The sequence below is a fragment of the Camelus ferus genome, chromosome 7, assembly GCF_009834535.1.
Source record: "Camelus ferus isolate YT-003-E chromosome 7, BCGSAC_Cfer_1.0, whole genome shotgun sequence".
Classification (NCBI taxonomy): domain Eukaryota; kingdom Metazoa; phylum Chordata; class Mammalia; order Artiodactyla; family Camelidae; genus Camelus; species Camelus ferus.
In genome coordinates, this window is record NC_045702.1 from 36,851,892 (window position 1) to 36,873,428 (window position 21,537).

The 21,537-nt window shown below is 45.2% G+C and overlaps 1 protein-coding gene across 2 annotated transcripts in view; it reads right to left on the reverse strand.

The window, feature by feature from the left end:
* EEPD1 (endonuclease/exonuclease/phosphatase family domain containing 1) overlaps positions 1 to 21,537 on the reverse strand; it is a 104,490-nt gene that overhangs the window by 36,837 nt on the left and 46,116 nt on the right. For both annotated transcript variants that reach the window (XM_006191545.3, XM_032483719.1), the window contains exon 3: positions 3,087 to 3,138. In XM_006191545.3, coding sequence (XP_006191607.2) covers positions 3,087 to 3,138 — 52 coding nt within the window. The remainder of the gene's footprint in view (positions 1 to 3,086; positions 3,139 to 21,537) is intronic.

Consider the following 21,537-nt stretch of genomic DNA (forward strand, 5'->3'; position numbering starts at 1 on the left):
CTGCTGTTGGGACTGTCTGGAAGTGATCCCAGCACGGTGGGATGTCAGGAGCTCAGTAATTGCAAAACCCAAAAGCATGTTACCATTTGAAGCCCAGCTGCAAAGACAAAGAGGTTTGAGGTTTGCAGGGTGTGTGTCTAACTGAGGTCATTCTTGCTGGCTCTACCTATTAAACAAGACTATTTTCTTAATGAAAGGGAGAAGCAGGCACACTAAAGATAAAAACTGGGTAACTACAAGGAGACTTACGGTTTTTACTTCTCTTTTGGTGTGGAAAAAGAAGCTTGATGACCAACAAAAGCAAAGAGCTGACCCCACACAGGTTCTCTAGGAAGACGGATTAGTCAATAGCAGTGACAACGATAATAAATGATACTCTTCAGGAGAACTTCTTGGACTTTGATGTGCACAAATCGCCTGGGATCCTGTTAGAAGGCACCTGAATCAGGCAGCCTGGGTAGGACATAAGATTCTGCATTTCTCACAAGCTTACGATGCTACTGGTCTGCAGACCACACTATAGCTCACTGAGAAATTTCCTTGGTGGTTCTTCAACTTGTCCAGGTGGATGAAAATCTGGAACTCTTTTGGGAACATATCTTATTCCAATATATAAACTGAACCAATCTTGCCGCAAAAAATAGCACCATGCTAGGTAATACACCACGTGTCACTCAAAATCATGCTGTACACCGGAAATCGACCCAACACTGTAAACTGACTATAATTCAATTTAAAAAAATGCAATTGGCTACCATGCTCGTGCTGACTGGTCGCTTCTGGGCTTGTCTAGAAATGTTTTCTACTTGCCTGGCACATCGGAAGCTTAACAAAGGCCTTTGTATGTAGGAATGAATAAATGAATGAATGAATGAATGCACAAATGAAAGAAGGAAACTGAGTGAACTTGGCCCCTAACTGGTCCCTGTGACTCTTTAAACTGTCTTAAATCTTTCCACTGGTGATGTGTGGAGATAGGGGCACGGTACAAAACCATTATCAGACTTGGTGAGAAAGAGGGAGGAGGAGGAGGAGGAGGAGGAGGAAGGGGAAGTAACACGGGCAACAGCTAACTTTGGGGGATCACTGAGTGCCAAGCACGGCGTTAAGCCCCTTACAACAACTGTCTACTTAACCCTCTCAAAACCTCTGTGAATTTCGGGTTATAACGATTCCCATTTTACAGACTGGGAATGTAAAGCACAGAGAGGGTTAATAAACCAAGATAACGCAGTTAGGAAGGCGGAGGTGGCTCTGGGCCCACGCTGTCTGAACCCCCCACTATACTACAGATCTCCACATCGGTATTAACACAACTCTAAAGACTTAGTGGAGAATCTGAAAACAAATGTATGCATGCATATGTATGACTGAAACATGCTGTACACCAGAAATTGACACATTGTAACTGAGTATACTTTAATTAAAAAAAAAAGACTTAATGGATATTTTTGGTGCCCGTGTTTTTATTATTCAGATACTGCTTAGCACATGGGCTCCATGCTTTGTCTCAGTTTTGTTTTTAATTGAGGAGTAAGAAAGACAAATACCCATAAGGAATACTGAGAAGATGATTGTTTTTGGAAGGGTAACTTTTTAAAAGTTTCAAGAACATACAAAGAATCTTCATGTACTCCTGGATCTAGTTTTAATGGCTGGGTGCATACTAAGAATGAATATGAGTAATTAAGAAATATGAGTCGACAGACTGGGAGTTCGAAATTTGTAGATACTGACAGGCACATGTACAATAGATAAACAAGATTATACTGTATAGCACACGAAAATACATACAAGATCTTGTGGTAGCTCACAGCGAAAAAGAATGTGACAATGAACATATGTATGTTCATGTATAACTGAAAAATTGTGCTCTACACTGGAATTTGACACAACATTGTAAAATGACTATAACTCAATAAAAAAAATCTTAAAAAAAAATAAATATGAGTCAAATGCTTTGGCATTTAGAAAGATCTTCCACTGCGCTAACTCATTGGGTTGTCACGTCACCTCCTTGAGGCCAGGGTTTCATCTCCCCCATGATGGAAATGAGGCTGAAGGGACATTATATTCGGAGCCAGAGCTCAGATACCTCCCTCCCCTCACATCCCTGCTTGGTGCTGAATTTAAAGACTGTTTGCTTTACTGCCAACCAATAGACTGACCACCGATGCCAACATTTAAAATTCTATAAATAAAGTAATATCATTATCTCTAACTATTTTCTTTTACATCAACCTTGGAGATTCTAAGTAACACCCACAGCTGCGTACCCAGGAGGAGTCCTGAGCCAGCCAGGGCAGCAGCAGCAGGGTATGAGCTGGGGGGCTCGTGGGGAGGAGGGGAGTTGGACCTCCCTGTCACCTACCCAGCCTGCTTTTCGGAGCCCATCCCACCCTGCACACCAGAACTTGAACACACAACTGGCAAAAGACCCCCAGCTGCGTGCTTGATCTGAACGCAGAAAGCCGAGACACACCGGATACCTCCTTCCAGGGCACAGTGAGTCACCAGCTGGAGGTGGGAGGGAGTTTCCCAGTCCTCAGAAGTAGCCCCAGAAGGGTCTCAAAGTCATGAACTTGCCTATTAAATGGAAAAAGCATTGGTTTTGGAAATGAAACCAGGAGGCTCAAATCCTGACTCTGCCACTTAGTTAATTTTCCTTGGGCGCGTTACTTCACCTCGCTGGGCCTCAGTCCTATCATCCGTAAGCCCAGAGGAGGACACACACACGCGCAGAGATGGAGCGAAGCGCAGGATCTGGCGTGTGGGTCGCACCCAGTGTCGGGTGTTTCCAGGCACAGAAAACCTGCTTCCAAGCCCGGCCCACAGGAGGGCCAGCCTCTGTTCTCACTCAGCTCTGAAGGAGCCCAGCAAGGGAGAGTTTGCAAATGTTAATGGCCTGTGAGCAACGTGGGGTGTTTTGGATAAAACTTTGCACGGTTCGCTGATTGTTATGAACACAAAATAACAGACCAGCTTTGCAGTAAGTGCCGTCTCTGGTGACGGGGGTGGAATTTTCTCTGTGCGTGGCACTCTGCTCTAAGTGTGTGAACCTGGGGTAGGAAGAACAAAATATTTACCTTTTCCAGGGCCTCTCTGTCAAGTAGTTCTTGCACAGCTAGCAGCTTGATGCTGTAAGAAAAAATTAAAACCACACTTGAAAACAAAACATTTCACGTCACCAAGCATCAGGCAGGTCACAAGAATGCAAGTCTGAAATTTCAGCCTGTGTTTCTGCATCCCCTCCCATCTTAAAGCGACCTTTGGTTTGAACTGAAATGACCATTTCAGAGCTACTAAAAATGTTTCTGAACTGTAAAAGTGATTTTACCATAGTATCCAGCAATCGCACTTCGGGGCAGATACCCAAAAGGGCTGAAAACTGGGACTTGAACAGTATTTACAACACTCATGTTCATAGCAGCATTATTCACAACAGCCAAAAGGTGAAAACAACTTAAATGTCCATCAGTGGATGAATGAATAAATAAAACACGGTACATACATGAAATATTCAGCTTTAAAAAGAAGGAAATTCTATCACATGCTATAACATAGAGGAAACTTGGAGACATTCTGCTAAATCAAATAAACCAGACACCAAAGGGCAAATACTTATATTCCACTTACATGAAGTGCCCAGACTAGCCAAACTCAAAGAGACAGAAAGTAAAATGGTGGAGTTATTATTTAATGGGCACGGATGTCCATTTGGGAAAAAGTTCTGAAGATGGATGGTGGTGATGGCTGTACAACAATATGAATGTACTTAATGTCACTGAATTGTACACTTATTAATGGTTGAAATAGTAAATTTTAGGTTATGTACATTTCACCACAAAAAATTCTAAAAGTAACTGAGAGCTGCTCATGTAAGGAATTTGAATAAATTCAAAGAAATAAAAATAGTGGTCCATGTTCAGCATGAATCTACCCCTGATGTCCCTTTGATGAGAACAAGCAAAGAGTTACAATCACTCCTTACGAAGAGAGCCCGCTCAGCTGCTCATGTTTACCGCACACGGATTGAGCCCTACTATGTGCAGGTCGTCGAGGGTACCTGATGACCATGACCACCTCCCAGCCCACAAGGGGCTCACAGCCTCTCGGAGGCCACAGTCAGACCAGAATATGACAAGCAGGGTGCCACATGGACTGGCTGAGGCACAGAGAGGAGCCGAGCCCAGCAGAGGTCAGAGAAGTCTTCCTGGGGGAGAGGCTGAGTCAGCCTTGCCAGGGGAGGGGACTGGGGAGAAAGGGCACCCGCGGGGTGGAACTGGAGGGTGGGGGTGGCGGCAGCAAAGGCATGGACGGGAGAGGATGGGCTCGGAGTGTACACAACTCTCCAGTTTCCAGTTTAGGGGCCAGAGCTCCGACTGCAGCCCCCATCTGAGATGAAAGAGTTCAGACGCAGATGCAGGTTTTACAGGGGAGGTCTTTTCCCTTTTGTGACAAACTGCTTTTGAAGTGTTCATGGACACAGGGAGCAGGCAGCCAAGGTGGCCTCGCCGGCACACAGGAGGAAGCAGGAGAGTTCACGAGATTGTTTAGGGAGCGGGTCAGCTGCTGATGGTGACATTGCGCTCCCACCCCGCCCAGCTAATCTGCCGGTGGTCGCTGGTCACATGCTCCGACCTGCATGGTCCCTAGAGCAGAAGTGCGCCCCACCTGTGCCACACATCTCCCTCAAAACGGGTTGTGCCCATGATACAGTTCACCTCAATCTACAGAATTCTTCATAATCTCCCTGTACAGCTAAGCAGGCACTGTCCAATCCCATGCAAAGGTTTACTTAAAAGCAATTCCAGTGAGTGCAATAAAAGTTTTAAAAGCTTACAAGAAACCATCACCACCACCAACAACAATTTAGCAAACATCAGGGCTAACTGACAGGACTGGGCATTCCCTCTGCTCCAATCACACTGACTTCCTTCATCTCTTGGACATGTTTACTTTTGTTGTTTCTCTGGCTTGGAGCAGTCTTCCCCAGATCTGGACAATATCGATTGCAACTCATTGCATCATTTCAGTCTAAGTGCAAATGCCGTCTCCTCCAAGCAGCATCCCTGATCACCATTTTTTTTTTTTTCTAGTGCACTTACTGGTGCCTTAAAACATTTATTTGTTGGGATGCTTTTGTCTGTTTCCTCCCAACCAGCACGGAAGCTCCTTTAGGCTGGGGGCTCAAGGGTGTTCTCACTACTGTAACTGAGACGTGGAGGGCACTCAAGAACATTTACTGGCCGTCTGGCAGGGCCTGGGGCTTACGGGCCACGTTGCTATCAGTGTGGTAGCTAAAATCACTGGCCAAGCCTCCGTTTCTCCATCTGAAAAGGAATGCCTCAAATGAGATGACCGTGTGTGTTTTCCCCAGGTGAAAGGTGCTACGTACATCTGCAGAAATGCCTGCCATTAATGGGGATGTGTCTGTTGGCAGGTCAGAGCCACTGGCCACTCCTTAGCACATGCCAATTCCCAGTGTGCACATCCAGATTCCAGGTTAGCAATCTGGACTGCAATTTAGAGGCTAAGGAGATTCCAGTTGTAGCTCAAGTTTCAGAAGCTTAAGCTGCTTCTGAAATAGCCACTGGAAAATATTTATACTGGAGTAACTTTTAAAATAGCCTCTCATTCTGGCCTCTCTCTACAGTCATGAAGTCCAATTTAGGATCAGATGGCAATAGGTTAGAGGAAAGGTTTAAACACTGTTAATATATTCAACTCTCTTTTTCTCCCTCTTCACAAAGATACAACATTCAAACCACTGTAGAACGTGAGCTGAAACCCAACTGTTTCAGGCTTTGAATGAAAATGAAATTAAAACAACTTCAGGTGATTCTTATTTACAGTCAAAACCGGAAAGATGGTCCCTGCTCACCACTCTGCTTTCCTCTTGAAGGGGAGGGGGTGGCAAATACTTGGCATGCACATTGCCAACTCTCCAACTCTCTCCACCTCTTTCCATGGAACTTCCCCCCATTTAACTTAGATCCAGCTGCAGAATCCTCCTCAACACTCCAGGGAGCCACAACCAATCCACTGAAGCTGGCACGTGAGACTAAGCCAATTTAACATCTGCTCTAAAACCAACACCAAATAGCATTCATGTACTGGGTGGGGACAGGAAAATGTCGAGGAGACCGTGTCACACTGCTGAAACACAGCAACACAAGATGAGATTTCTTTAGGGACAGTGGGAGAAGAATGGGGCAAAGATGATCGGACACTCAGATCTAGATAGTTTGAGTTTCAAAATGGAAACAATACATGTTAATCGGAAGTTACTGCTACAGCTGCTCGAAACACTGGATTTCTTCAGGAAGCTGTGTTTTTTCCCTCCTGAGAGCTGCAGTCTTTAGGAATATTTGAGATGTTTCCTGTTATATAATGATCCTGCCGTTAGTTCTTACCTCTTTGGAAACTGTTCAAGTTTTGGAGTATTTATTTCAGTATTTATAGTGTCAGATTCTTCTAGCACATCAGATACTCCCCGGGAGGAAATTTCACACACGCATAGAAGCAATGAAACCGTTTACCACATCCTCCATTTGCAAACTTCTCACCCTGGAAGGGAATCTCATTCCTCATTTTCAGTTTTGCTCCCCCTTCCCTCTCTTCTTTTCTCCATCTCTTCTTCCGTCCCTCCTTCCATCCCTTTGCTAATTTCACAAGCGTATACTGAGTGTGCCAGGCACCGGGGAACAAAGGTGAACGCAATATTGTCCCTCCCCTGAAAGGGCTCACGGGGGCTAGGATACTGCTGGGGCACAAGCCCAGGAGATGTGTCTCTCTGAGACTCTCCCGGGTTTCAACATGGACCCGCAGAGCTGGGCTAAGCAGGGCATGTCTGTCGGGCGGCCTGGTGCTGGGTCAGCAGCTTCGGAAAACAGCAGAGCTCCCATCAGATGGAAGCTTAAATGAACTGCAGTTTCTTTTTCACACTTCACGTTGAGAAGAGAGGCAAATCACACAAAAGCAGCTGACAGCCATGACTTATTTAGAAAAATGGCCATTTCAGGGCCAAGTTCTGAAGTCAAGATGGGCAACACTCAGAAAGACCAAGAATGCATGCAATTAGTGTTTGCTAAGTAAGCTACAAGGAGGTGAGGCGCCTGAGGGCATATGTCTTATTCAGCTGGGTAGCAGCTGGCACGTGAGGGCTGTAACGGAATTCAAAGTGGTGATGGGGAGAGTGCCGGGCGGACACTGACAGCAGGGAAGAAAAGCAGCAGAGTTGAAGAGACAGAAGATGGAGGGCACCCCTGCAGCCCAGGCGTGGCTTAGAGCTGCAGACTGAATGAACCTCCATGGCCCCAGAAAAGGCAGATAAGAGGCAACCCTATGGATGCAGCAAAAACACTCAGAGGATGAACTCCCAACGACACAGAAACTCATGCTTCCAGAACCGATTATGACATACAGGGCACTAGAGTCAAGAATTCACTTTGGCTCCCTTTCTCTGAGGATTCTGGCACTTTGAGTTTCCACTGCCGTTACTAAGTGACACGATACAGTGCATGAGATACAGCAGATTTCAATAAATGCAGAAAGGGTGTAACATGCTGAAGCCATGCATTCACTGCACAGGTGAACTATTTCAGAGGTACGTGTTATGTACCAGACACTTGTGGAAGCTGAGGATACAATGATAAGCAAACGCAGCCTCTGCCATCAAACATGTGAGTCCAATGAAGGAACCACATTAAGTGAATCAGCCACGTGAAGGGTGCTCTCAAGAGGTGAACTCAGGGTGCCATGAGGCCCTTTGGAAGAGCATTATACAAACAAAGCTGGGAGGTCCCCTGGGAAGTGACTCCTAAGCTGACACCTATGGGCTTGCACGGCAGAGAGCTGGGGTGGCAGGAACAGCATGAGCTTCAAAGGAAGGAGGTGGGAGATCCAGCTTGGCCCCCTCAGGGACTGCACACCGACCAGGGAGCACAGGGTGCCTGGGGGCGGCGGGGGCAGGTGCTGAAAGATTCTCTCTGTTTTTTTGTACATTATTTTTTATTGAAGTATAGTCACTTTATAATGTTGGATCAATTCCTGGTGTACAGCATAATGTTTCATACATATACATACATATATTCCTTTTCATGTTCTTTTCCATTATAGGCTATTACAAGATACTGAATATAGTTCCCTGTGCTCTACAGCAGAAACTTGTTTATCTATTTTATGTCTAGTAGTTCGTATCCACAAATCCTGAACTCCCAATTTATCCCTTCCCACCCCTTTTCCCCCCGGTGACCATAAGCTTGTTCTCTATGTCTACCTATTTCTGTTTTGTAAATAAGTTTGTGTCTTTTTTTAAGATTCCACATATAAGCGATATCATATGGTATTTTTCTTTCTCTGAAAGATTACCTTGCAGAAGCACACGGGCCATGTCTCTTTGAGGGTTTGTTAAGCCATGTTAAAGAGTCTGGCCTGTACTTTGGGGGCAAGGAGTGGCTACTAATGATTTAGGGCCGTGGTGTGGCAGAGGGCCCAGGACACCGAAGATGCCCAATTAAGGTATAAAAATGGCTCCAATGTGGAGAATGGACTGGGGTGGGGTGGGGTTGGGGACAAGACCGGAGGCACTGAGATCTGAAGTGGGTCCAGGGAAGAGATGATAGAGGCTGGTGTCGGGAAAAGACATTGGGCTAATTCCAAACAGATCAGCAGCTGGCAGGACTCAACGAAGAATCAGACGTGGGGGATGTGAGAGAAGTATCATTGCAATATCCAGTCCCAGAAACTGGGGTCTGAAGGGACCATCTACTTAGGGAGCAAAGCCAGGCTGCATGTGGTGAGTTAGGTCGTGGACACACAGGGCCCATGGGTCCTCTCGGTGGTGTGTGAACAGGCAGCCGGCTGTCCCTCAGCAAGTTCTGGGCTCTAGCTTTGGACATGAGGAGCCTGAAGATGACAACTGGAGGTGTCAGACCACACAGGAGACTGTGGATGGACAGAAGCCCAGGGGCCATTGCCACTTCAGGGACAGGCAGAGGAACAGGGCCTGTCAGGGAAACAGGAAAGAAGCCGCCAGGAAGGCGGAGGGAGAACCCAGAGCACGCGGCCCAGGAGCCAAGGGGAGAGGGTGATGCAAGAAGTCGGAGGGGTGGAGTGGGGGGCAAGGGTTCTCATTTTGAGGAGCACCAGGGAAGTTAGGGCTGGTATCTGTGAGAGAGGGAGGCTTCAGGAAGTGGTGGAGAGACGCCGGGTTTCAGCGGGTGAGGAGTGGATGGGAGACAAAGAAGGGGAAATAATGAAATTCAAATCCAGGTGGAAGAGGTAGGTGCGACCTGCCCAGGGGCAGAAGGCAAAGCCGAGAGGTCCTCACCTTATCAAGTGCACGTAAGTGAAAGTACAGACAATGACCCCTCTCAAGGCTTCTTCCCTCCTCTCTCCTTCCGTCCTTCTCTCTCTCCCACCGTCCCTCCTCTCCCCCACCCTCCCCAAACGGTATCATCCCAGGACCTAGCTTTTCCCCCCAGCATAATCAGCATGATCTGGGGAAACATAAAGGTCAAGAACGTCCTCAACAATGCCGGGGTGGTTTTGTTCTGTAATACATTTTCACCACCTCTTGTGCAGGAAGAAAAGGGGAAGGGGCGTGAAGATTCCTGGACGCACGCTCTGGGCCCAGAACTGTCCCCGGGGCTGGAGCCAGGCCAGAGAGGGGAGTGGGGTTTCCACGTGCACCTGCAGCAGGAGACCAGAGTCTCAGCGACAGCAGCATGAAACTGGGGGAGAGGGACAGGCCGCCAGCAAGGGGGTGGGGGGCCCAGGAGGAGCAAATGGAGAGAAGGTAGAACTGCAGGCGGGACCAGTGTCCATGAGCAAGCAACAGCCACTCTCTCCTCGTGTGTCCCGTGCAGGATATGAGGGCCACTTATGAAATGTCATGAAAGTCAGATTTAGAAACCGCATCTATCCAGTTGCCTGAACACTTCTCCATCCCTCTCAAGGAAGGCTCCACGTTACCTTCCCCTGAGCAAAGCAAGAAAGAATTCTTTCTATGGATCACCAAATTTTAGAAGATGTTTCGGGTGTTAGGTTCAAACCTGTTTTCCCTAAAGCTTTCTTGTCTTCCGCCACTAGCTCGGGGTTGGGAAAACTCAGCAGACATGGGCCTCCAGACGCAGGTGGGGGTGCACACCTGGAGGAGAGGACACCCTCCCGGGGAAGGCGCTGCTCTCCTCACACACGTCCTGTGCAGCATCTCATCCCATCACTGCCAAGCACATGCTCACGTCTCACCCCTCATTTCGAAAGTGAGGCGCCGAATTAGTACATCAGCACCAGAATGGTCTACGTGGAGTTGAACTAAGGTGACTGTTCTGGGCAGGTGTGCAAGAACTAGTCTGCAAAACAGTGGGAGGAGACTTCTCCAGTGACGTCCTATGGTGTTTGTTCTGTTTACGTTTTCAACTGCTTGAATCAATTACAATAATTTCCATTTCTTAGAAATTTATTAGAAAACTGTCCAATCCATTCAGATTTTCAAATTTTGAGCACAGAACAATACTAGTAATCACTTATAACTTAAAAACAACTTCTGCTTCTGTGGGCATGCCCCCTTCCTCATGCTTTGACGTGTGTAGCTTTTCTTATTTTAAAAATTAGATTTGTGAGGAATCAGTCTACTTTGTTGGTCTTCTGGAAAAAAATTAGCAACAAGATTTATCACGTCTGCCATTTTTTTCTAATTAATTAAGGCCAACATTTATCTTCATTAATTCTCCAATTTCCCATTGTTTTCTTTAGTTTCTCTGTTTGCCTTCTTGAGTTGGATATTCATTTATTTAAGTGATTTCTTGTATATAAAGCCAGGAATTTTTCTCTAAGTAAATATTTGTCCTTGTTTCAAATCCCGTGATGTAGATTTGGTCTCCACAGCATCTGGACTGTGCTCTTTTGTCTCTAAGTATCTGGATTGTAAATTTTATAATTTTGTATTTTCTATAATTCTCATGCACTGTGGTCAAAGAAAGTACCCTGTACCTTTCCTTCTTTAAAAAAATCTGTTGATGCTTTTTCTTTATCTATTTTATGATGAGTTTTGCTTTTCTATTTCCCAGTGTTTGGGTAGCTTCAGAACTTGTTTTTGGATCTCCTAGTGTTTACCTGTAAGGTTTTCAGATTAGCGCAGGGGATAAGGGAAGGGCTCTGGACTCAGTAGACCTGGGGTTCAAGCTGCACCACCTACAGGTGCAGGATCTTAAGGAACCTTTAGAACAGTGGGTGGGAGGGAAAGGATCTGGCATCCACCCCCGTGGCCTTGAGAAGAGAGAATGGAAGTCAAGACCTGAGCACATGGCTTAGCTCAGAGTAAACCTCCATAAATGGAGGACTTTGGTACCGATACCACTCAGAGCCTTTCTTTTAGCCATCACACTTCTCTAAAGATTAAAATAATAAAAGAAGTAACATTGGGGGGTACCAACCTATCTCAGTCAAGCAGCATAACAAACCTTTACGTCCTTTTTCCTTGCTGATCTCCATTAACCACACTCCAGGGCTCAGACCCAGAATCCGGTCTATAGCTTATTTTAGGAAACATTTCTGACGTGTGTATTTGTTTCGTCGCCAGTCGTATAATAATAATTGAAACCGCTCTCTGGGTTTACAGCGTCTGTGCTGATGCTGCCCATTCTTGAGCTCTGTTTTGCTTTACCTCTTCAGCTTCTGCAACGTATCCTTAAGGTAAATTTTCAAGAAAGGAACATGTGTGTTTATTTTCCTAGGCCCTTGCATGTCTGAGAATATGGGCCTCCTACACAAAAGACACCTCAGTCAAGTACAAAGTAGTTGGGTTACAACATAACCCCCAAAACTTCATAGATGGTTCACAAAGGTACTTGATGATTAGAAAACATTTTAATGTTTCAGATTCCCAGGTAGGAGTGAATTTATCTGAACCAAAAACAAAAAACAAACCCCCTCCCCAGCAAAAACAAACAAACAAACAAAAAAACAAACAAAAAAAACCCTCCCTGGTGTTCTAATCTGATAGTTCAGTAGATACAGACTCTCTGTTGCAGAGAACAGGTCGGTCTAAAGTCAGCTTGACTTCTATTACTCTTTTCTCTGGGCACTTGTGAAATGTTTTTTTCTCCTCTTTACCCTTATAGTTCTGTATTTTCCCTAGGGTATGCCCAGATGTGGGCCTCTTTCCCCTGAGTTTGTTCAGAATGTGGTAGTGAGCTCAGAGAAGTATCTGCTGCCCGGTCCCAGCAATCGCCAGCAAGCTGAGTGTGGGCTGTCAGTCCCGCCTTCCACAGCCGGAACCGCGTCTCTTGTTCTCTTTCTTTCTTGCGTTGTCCAGAATGGTTTTTCTAGTTGTTTTTTTTTTTTTCTTCACCCACATCCCTGATTTGATTTTCCATAGCATTTGTATTCGTTTTCTGTGACTGTTCTAACCAATTATCACAAACTCGGTGACTTACCACAACAGAAATTTATCCTCTCACAGTTCTGGAGGCTGGAAGTCTAAAGCCAGTATCACTGAACCCAAACGAAGCTGTCAGAGCAGCCACACTCCCTCTGGAGGCTTTAGAGGAAAATCTGCCCTTTGCCTCCTCCAGCTTCCAGTGGCTGCCGGCATTTGTGGGCTTGTGGCCACATCATTCTAATCTCTGCCTCCGTGGTCACAGTGTCTTCTCTTCTATCACCAAGTTTCCCTCTGCCCATCTCTCAGAAGAACACTTGTGACTGCATTTGATGAATCACGAGGAGACCCCAGGATAACCTCGCCGTCTCTCACCTCAACTTAATCACTCCTGCAAAGTCTTCTTTGCCGTATAAGGTAGTATCCAGAGATGGAGATGTGGACATCTTTGGGGGCTGTTCCTCAGCCTCCCACACATTAATACTCTCCTGCCAATTTGGATTTCGGTGCTGCCACTGGACTTTGTTTCCTCAAAACCTTTCCTCATTTTATCCATCTTTCTCTCTTTTTTTTTCTTTCATCTTTCTGTTGCCTTTTCATATCAACCCATTCTTTCCTTACATTTTTCTGTCCCTGTCCCAGGGAGGCCATGTCTTTCCGTGGTATACTGAGGAGGCCACACATTTCCCCAAATCTCTCTCCTGGAGCCTGCTGTAGATGATTGCCCCAAAGCAGACACTGCTTCTGGGTCTTCAGAAGCTATTGCCTTTACCTTGTTCTGCAGGATTTTTTCCACACAGTCTTTTGTCTTCATTCATCCTTGAATAAGCAAAGTCAAGACCAAGGATGAAATTTCAACAGACACTATGAGTGGACTGACAGGGGCTCTATTTTCTGCCCCCCTGCACAAGGATGGATGTCCTCCTTGCACCTGCCACGTGAGGGGACAGGGCAAAGGCACAGCTTCTGGCAACTCAGAACCTTTGCTCTAGAAGGGTTCATTCACCTCTTCCTTGGAGACCTGATCAACTCAAGACAGAAAGCATTCTATCCCCTAGCAGGTACAGCTTCCAGGGCACCCCGTTTGTAGCACTCTGCTTTTGGGGAGCAGACTCATTAAAATGCACCCAAATCATGCCAGTTACCCTCATTTCCCATCCAGTTTTAGTCCCATGTTTTCTTTCTCTACTTGGATATAGGAGGAAAAAGAGAGAGAGAGAGATGGTGGGTTTACAAGAGTCTACATCTGAAGCCTGTAGCTGAGAGAAAAAAAAAAAAAAGGTCAACCAGTTGGAATCTGCTTCAAGTACACGAGTCAGGAATTAAATAAGAGAGAAGCTATAAACTACTCTTTGACTTTTCTCCGGGGACTGGTGCTGGTGAGACGGGTTTCTTCTCCATGGACCTTCGTGTCATGGGCTACATCCTGGACAGTCCCGCAGTCCAGCTCTGTCTTCTAACTGTCAGCAGCAGACGCTCTGAAAATCCCAGCATCTGTCAGTCCTTCTTGATTTTTGCTGGCCTTTGAGTTTTTGTTATTTTTCTGTGTCATCGTGGGTATCTCAGGGGGAAATCAGGAAGGGCTGCAAGCCACGGGGCACCTGGAACCAGGGTCGAGCCGGTGCCCTTCTGATGAATGAGAAGAGAGCTTTGGCGACAGCCTAACACCTCCAGAGATGGTGTCTCTGAAGGGCAAGATGATGTCTGGTCTCCTGTTTTTAGCAGCTGGGCTGTTCAGCAAATGGAAAGACTGGCTCCCCCTCAAACTGCAGGACTGTTCATCCTCCATGTGAGGAAAAGCATCCCACAGGGAACGTGCTTCCCCGAGGCAGGTTCGGCTCCTCCAGATGCCGGGGCTTCTGGCCTCAGGCTCCGGAGTATCTGGCAGGCACCCCAGACCGTGGCTCCCAGGGAGCCCCTCCGTGTGCAATCAGGGCAGCACCCTCTGGAAATCTCTTCAAGCACAAACCACTGGAATTGCCAGAGGCAAGGAAGCCTGACTTTAAGTGAAAACAGCTGAAGACAGACAGACCCAAGGCTAGACAGCTGGACAGTGAAGAAGGCTGGCTCCCAGTGGAGATGGGGAGAGGCTTTCCCAAACCCAGTTTTCAGCAGCAAACTGCCTACTTCATGCCATTTTTTAAAAGGCTAAAACATTTCACCTAATGTAAGGTCTCAGGCCCCATGGGAAAGCCTATTAGGAAGTTAACGGCATGGTTTAACTGCAGGTGAGAGAAGGACAGGAGACTGGGCAGTTTTGTTGTGGGAAGTTTGGAAGAAGAGTCACAGGAACAGACCGAAATGTGGACAGAACCAATGAAGGGGAGGAAGAGGATGCTGGAGTGTTTTCCAGGTGTCAGGTTCTCCGCTAAGGCTTTATTATGTCGCTTTCCTCACGCCTCCAAGTTTCATCTCGCAGGCACAGCTGGAACAAACTGCAGATTCCAAAGCTAAAGGGTTCTCAGGGATTGGCTATCTGATTTGGGTGCTGCAATATTAGTTTTTCTTATTCCTGGCTTTGTGAAATTTTATTCTCAACTGAAGAGCCAGAGATTTCGACTCCCGTCTTACAGCTTCAGAGTGATTAAGCGGCTAGCACGAGATCCACACAAGAGCTAGGAGAGGAGCCCAGGTCTGTATGATTTAAAAGCATTCACTGCTTTCCATTCACTCAACAATGATTTACTGAGCACCTACTATGTGCCAGACATGGTTCTGGGCACCAGAAATAGAGCAGTGAGCAAAACAACATCTTTACGCTCAGGAAGCTTACATTCTAATGACAGGTGGGGAGCATCACAAGGACGTGTGTTATTAGCTCCACTCTAGAAAGGACAGTGGGGCAACGTTACTAAGCAAAAGCAAAGTGGTCATTCAAACCCGGGCTCAGGGCTCCGACTGGTACCTCTAGACTTCACACCAAACTTCCTCCCCAGTGTCACATCCAAATGGTGAGAGATGAAGCCTTAGAACTTGGATGAGGTTCTTGTTGGTCATTCTTCGTCCAAGTGGTTATAATGACATAGGTCCAGATGTTCCTAAACCAAGGGGGCTCTCAAATTACCATTCACTGCTCTAGTCCACGTGAACTGGGGACTTTCTGTAACTTGAGCCTTCCCTCTTAAATATTTTTCAACACACTTCTGCACAAGAAGGAGACATCTGGCTAATATAATCAGAAGATGCTGCAAATATCATCTGAAGATAATTTTTCCTGCAGAAAGAAATACTTTTCACCACCCTCCCCCAACTGCTTTTCCTGAACCCTTTTTGGTTTTCATTGGGGAGGTACAAAAAACAAGCAGACGAACTGTTCTTTTGTATCACAACCTCCCCTGGCAACAGGTAAGGGCTGTAGCCGACTCTGGTCCCCTCTGCACTTCGGCTTTGTTGTGGTCTTCCCGTAGCAACTCGTTCAGAACCTGGTGGATGTGTCTCCAAGGTGAGCTTGTCTTATTTGCCTGCGTTCCCTTCCCACTCCCTAGGCCTCTTTCCAACATTTTTGACTTTTGCATCATAGGTGTTTGTCTATGTGCATCAAGTCCTGTGAGGACAGAGATGAGTAACATATACACACACATTTTTTTCAACATGTGCTGGCCAGCTCTCAGGTCAATAATTAAGTGTTTGGGGTTTTTTCTTTTTTTGGCCCCCACATTTTTGTATCTGGGGATTCCTGGGGGATTCTGTGTTATCTGATTTTTCTGTAAATGTCCACGAGTTAGGTTTTGCCATCCAGTTGCTCTCTTTGTTCCCCATATTTTAATTATGAATTTTTTCAAACCTTCAGGACAGTTGAGAGAACTGGGCCGTGATCACCCCTACACCTACCACCCAAATTCCACAACTGTTAGCAGTTTGCTATATTTGCTTTCTCACACACTGGTCCTTCCAACCATCCACCCGACCATCTCTTGTTGCTGATGCAGTTCCAAGTAAGCTGCAGCCCAGTGATTTGGTTTCTGATATTTTTTGCACGAAGGCTGGCCTCCAAACACTTTCTCCTCTCACTTTCAACCCACCCACTCCCTGCAGACTCCAGGCCCCAGTGTGAAACTCCACCTTCAGGCTCTGCTGCAAACCTCAGATCAACGCTTCTCCTCCAGGGCCTTCCTCTCCAGGTCTCTCTTAAGCTTTCAGTGAGCCCCATCCCCGACCTGGACGAAATCACCATTCATCCTCACCCCTGTCCTCTTCCACTGTCTAATGTTTCCATCCTAAGCCTGTCAAGCTACCGTGAAATGAATATTTCTGAGGCTCAACATTATATGTGATCACATATTTTCGGCCAACAAGAGTGGTATTTTCACAGTTCTCGGTATAAATGACCCCTCCAGGTGTACCTCAAGAGGAAATGAGACCGGCTCTGCTCCTGGCCCCTCCAGCCCATCACCCAACTCCTAGTGACAACCAGAGGGCCATTTATGCCCAGTGAGGCTTATCACTGCTGCTTTCAACTACCACTGCCACCGTCTTGAGAACTTAGCTACTTGCTTTATTTTTCTGGGAAAGAATCAGAGTGATTAACTGAACGTGCAAGACAAAAAAAAATTTCCACTTTCAGAACATCCTGGAAATTAGAAAGTTGTCCAACACAATACAGGGTCTGTGTGTTTCCAGCTATTGCTCCTGCCAAAATTCTTCATCTGGCTTTCAAGGCTGACCTTTCATCTCTTAGCAAGATTTCTCTTCCTTTTAGGCCAGACTGAAATTCACCTCTGGGTTTTGTCAGCGGCAACAGCCTCATTAATCAGCAAAAAAGCAAATGTTCATTTCTTCTTATAATGCAAACCACCTAGTTAGAGGCTCTGGGCAGGAAGATGTTTAAAGCAGCAATTATAAGGGCATATTTCACAGGGATCTTTAATTTATTTTTTTAAGAAGTAATTTACAAAGCACATATTAAATGCAGAGAATTCAGAAAATACCAAAAAAAAAAAAAAAAAAAAAAAAGGAGAGCAAGAAAAGAAACATTAACCATAATTCTGCTACCTAGGAATTACCAATAACGTTTTGATGTATATCCTTTAGACTTAAAAAAGCAAATACAAATTTACAGACATAGTGTATAAAACTGAAATCATATTGTATATGCTGTTTCTATTATTTTTAAATTGTCATTAGGTTATAAATTATCATCATTATTAATAGACACGATTCCATATCATTAAATATTATTTGATGTACTATTAATGTAGATATATCTAGCTATAGATACAAATATAGATATATATTTAATAATTTTTCACTGTCCCAATGATCATTTCAGTGAAAAACTTTGAACATCTACTTTCTGCATAACTTTATTTCAAATAAAAAATTTCCAGGAGGTCATGGGCTATGTGCATTTGTAAGATTTTTAAATAACTTTTGCAAAATTGCTTTGCAGACTTAGACTTCCACCAGCAATTATACAACCCACTCCCTTGCCTTGTGTAATTTCTGTAAATCCTTCCTAACCCAACAGGTGGAAAAGGTGTTATTATGCTATTCAAATTTACATTTATTTGACCACTAGAGAAAGAGAACATTTTACTGGCCATTTCCAATTCTTCTTCCGTCAGAACTAGTGAACGCTGGTGAGGGAGGGGGAGGTCCTGGGGAAATGTGTTCCAGCACCCAGGAGTCACACTGGAAGGCCCACGAGAGCTTCAGCAGCCCTGAATAGGGCAATCAACAAACAATCAGACATGTATCTTAGCTGAAGTTCTTGGACCATCTCTCTCCTTCTTCTCCTTTGTTAATTGGATATATTTCTCTGGAGACATGAGAACAGTATGTACAGGAATTTTTAGATTCCCAAATATTCTTGATATTTATTGACAAATACCTACTATCAATATTTTGCCCAAAAAGTTTTACCTAGAGGCCCCCGGCTGGAAGAAGTATGATTAAGGCCCATTGACAGGAGAGGGAAAAAAGAAGAAAAGAAAAAGAGTACTTGGTGGAAAGATTTAGCCTTTGGATCAAAATCACATGAGTAAACTAGAACCAGAACCGAGGGCTCCCATCTTCCCTGTGGTTTTTGGCAGCAGAGGAAGATGTGCCTATACAAGTGTGCAAAATGAGGAAGAGCTTAGATTGGATACAAGTCTGTGGCCTGCAGGAAAGCCCAGAGGTTTTCCCGAAGCAGGAGAGCGAACTCCCCAGTGACAGTGCAGGCACTTACCTGCTCTCACTCCCACCCAGAAGAGTCCCATCAGGGGATGGTGCGGGTCCCAGCTGCCCAGAATCTACCCACAACACTGCTCAATGATGCAGAATAGACTGGAACACAAATCCCAGGCGGCAAGGCCCCCAAAACATCCTGTTTACAGGCTTTTAGAAGGCCAGTGAGCACCCCACTGCAGGGAGAAACTGGCACTTTCTCTTTGCTGAGAGCCTTGGTTATCTGTGAAATTTCCAGGGGCAGCCTCAGATGTGTGGGGATCTGGCTGGTCCCTGGATATCTGTCCCTCTGAATTTCACAGAGGAGAGAATTCACTCTACCACTCTAGCAGTTAACATTTGCTGCTGGTTGTCCTCCTGCGAGCTGCAGCCAAGTCAAGCCCCTTAAAAGTCACAGCAGCCATCGGGGCTGCCAAGCTTTTATCCCCGGGGACACCCAACGTGCACTGGGAGCTCGGTGACCCAGCATGGTGGTCAGGATGGCGGCTGGTGGGCTGTGGCTGGTTTTTGTTAAGCAACGGCATCTCACCAAGTTTTCAAAGCTACAGGTCCCAGACGCCACCACTATGAATTCCAGCTGCTATGTGTGAAACCTTATCCTCCGGTCTGTAACCCCTCGGGTCCTTCACTGTCTTTAATTTAAAATGCTGAATTCAGGGAGGTCCGGGAGGCTCCCCTTCCCCACCCTCTCGACTGGCTGGCTCTGAAACTAGTGTTCAGAGTCGGACCAGGAAAGCTGCAGAAACTGCTTACCCTGGGACAAGGCAGAAGCCTCTAACTTTATCAGCCCAGTTCTCCAACGGCAGGGAACTTCAAAGCAGGTTTTGGTAATTCTGAGTCTTTCGTGATTCCATATCCTTTACTATATATTAAGTTCTCCAAACCCATAGCCGTATTTTCTTAATGCAACACGTAGTTTTTGTTTGTGATGATGAAATATTTACTCATTACAGGAAATTTTGAAAATACACAGGATAAGAAATTAGAGAATAACTACTGATAATTCTATCATATTTCCATGCATGTGTGTCTGTCTCATGTTTATGCACCGCAATCAAATTATGACTCTCTATGGTAGACTGTTTCCCTGGTGGCCACCAGTATTCATCTCTTGTGTGGTCTGCCCCCTGTAAGTCAGGGCTTGGTCACATGACTTACTTTGGCCAATAGGACATTCGTTAGCATGATGCAACCAAAGGCCCTTGGTTACGAACTGATGCATTGAATAATCTTAAAAAAATTATTTTAAAAGGCTGGATGATATTTCTGGTATGTATGTGCCATAATTTACATACTATTTCCTCAAGTGCTGGGTATGTAGATTTTTTTCCACATTTGTCTTAATGATGAATAATGGGGATCTCTGCACATATATCAGATGCATTTCTGCTTATTTCCTTAAGCTAGATTTCTAGAGTTGGCTTTACTAGGTCAACAGGTGTGTATATAGTTAAATTTCTTCAAACCATATACCAGAAAAGTTTTATCCAGCTCTACTCCCACCAGCAATTTAGGAAAGTGCATCTTTCAACACAACCCCTGCTGGGTAACCTGAGAAGAAAAAGTGATATTTCATTTTACTTTGCATTTCTTTGATCACCGGTAAGTTAAACATCTTCCCCCATGTTACTTGGCTGTTTGTATTTCTTCTGTGCATGGTCTGTATCTTCCCTTTGGCTAATTTTTCTATTGAGATATTAATGTCTTTCCCTAAAGATTTACATAAGCAACAACTTATATAGTAAAGGCTTTCAACTTTTTTTCTGTTACGTGTGGCAATTTTTCTATATTGACTAGCAACTTTGTTCCTAATGCTTATGATACACAGAAGTTAATTTGTAAAAACAATCCAGTCCACTGCTCTTTATCTTTTTCCCCAGTGTTTTGTTCTTAGAAAACTATTCTTCCTTAGAAGATGTTTCCATATTTTTCCTTAGTTTTTTTTTTATGGTTTAACTTGAAATGTCTAATTGAAGTTTATTTTGATGGATGTTGTGGAAGAGGATGTAATTATTTTGCATTAGTCCCTTACTAAATAATCCATCCATTTTTTTCCCACTGATTTGTGGTGCACCATCTTCCCACATAAAATTCTCATAAATGCTAGGGTTGGTTTTTGAGATATTATTCTGTTCATTTAATCTGTGTCTCCACTCATATACCAATCACTACTTTACCTACTGTGCACTTATAGTATGTTTTACCATCATGCTTTCATGGATTCACTCAACAAATATTTACCAAACGCTATTGTGAGCCAGGCACAGGTCCGGGCACTGAGGACACCCCAGTGAACCAGGCAAAGCATTCCTCTGCCTGCTTCCCTTTTTCATGGGGGAATGCATGTTAAACAAGTAATAACAACATTTATTGCATACTTAGCGTGTGCCAGGATTTTGGGAGCACATTACATGTCAAGTTTAATCCCCACAACAGTCTCGGACAGTCAGTACCATTCCCATTTTACAGATGAGGAAACTGATGCCCAGATGGCCACTGAGTAGTAAGGGGCAAAACCCAATATGAATGGAGGCTGTGCGGGCCAGAGTCCACACTCTGAACCACCACACTCTAAATAAAGTGTATAATCCAGATAAAAGCAGAAGAGAGTGATGACAGAGAGAGTGTAATTTAGGCAGGGGTGGTCAAGGAAGGCTTCCTGGAGGAGGAGCAGAGACCTGAGTCATAAGAACGAATGAGGCAGGAGAAAGTCTAGACCAGAAACAGTTCAGTGAGAAGACAGCAGCAAATGTGAAGGTGGGCCCGAGCCTGGTGTTCTCCAGGAAGAAGCAGCTTGTGTCCCAGGAACTCAGAGAGCAAGAGGGAGGTAGGAGGTAAGGTCTGAGAGGCCGGCCACCTAGGGCCTACAGGTCCTGGTAAAGAAGGGAGATGTTATTCTGTGTGTGACAGGATGACACAATCAGATGGACCTGACTCATGTTTTAAAAAGATCACTCTGGAGGGTGTGTGGGTCACAAACTAAA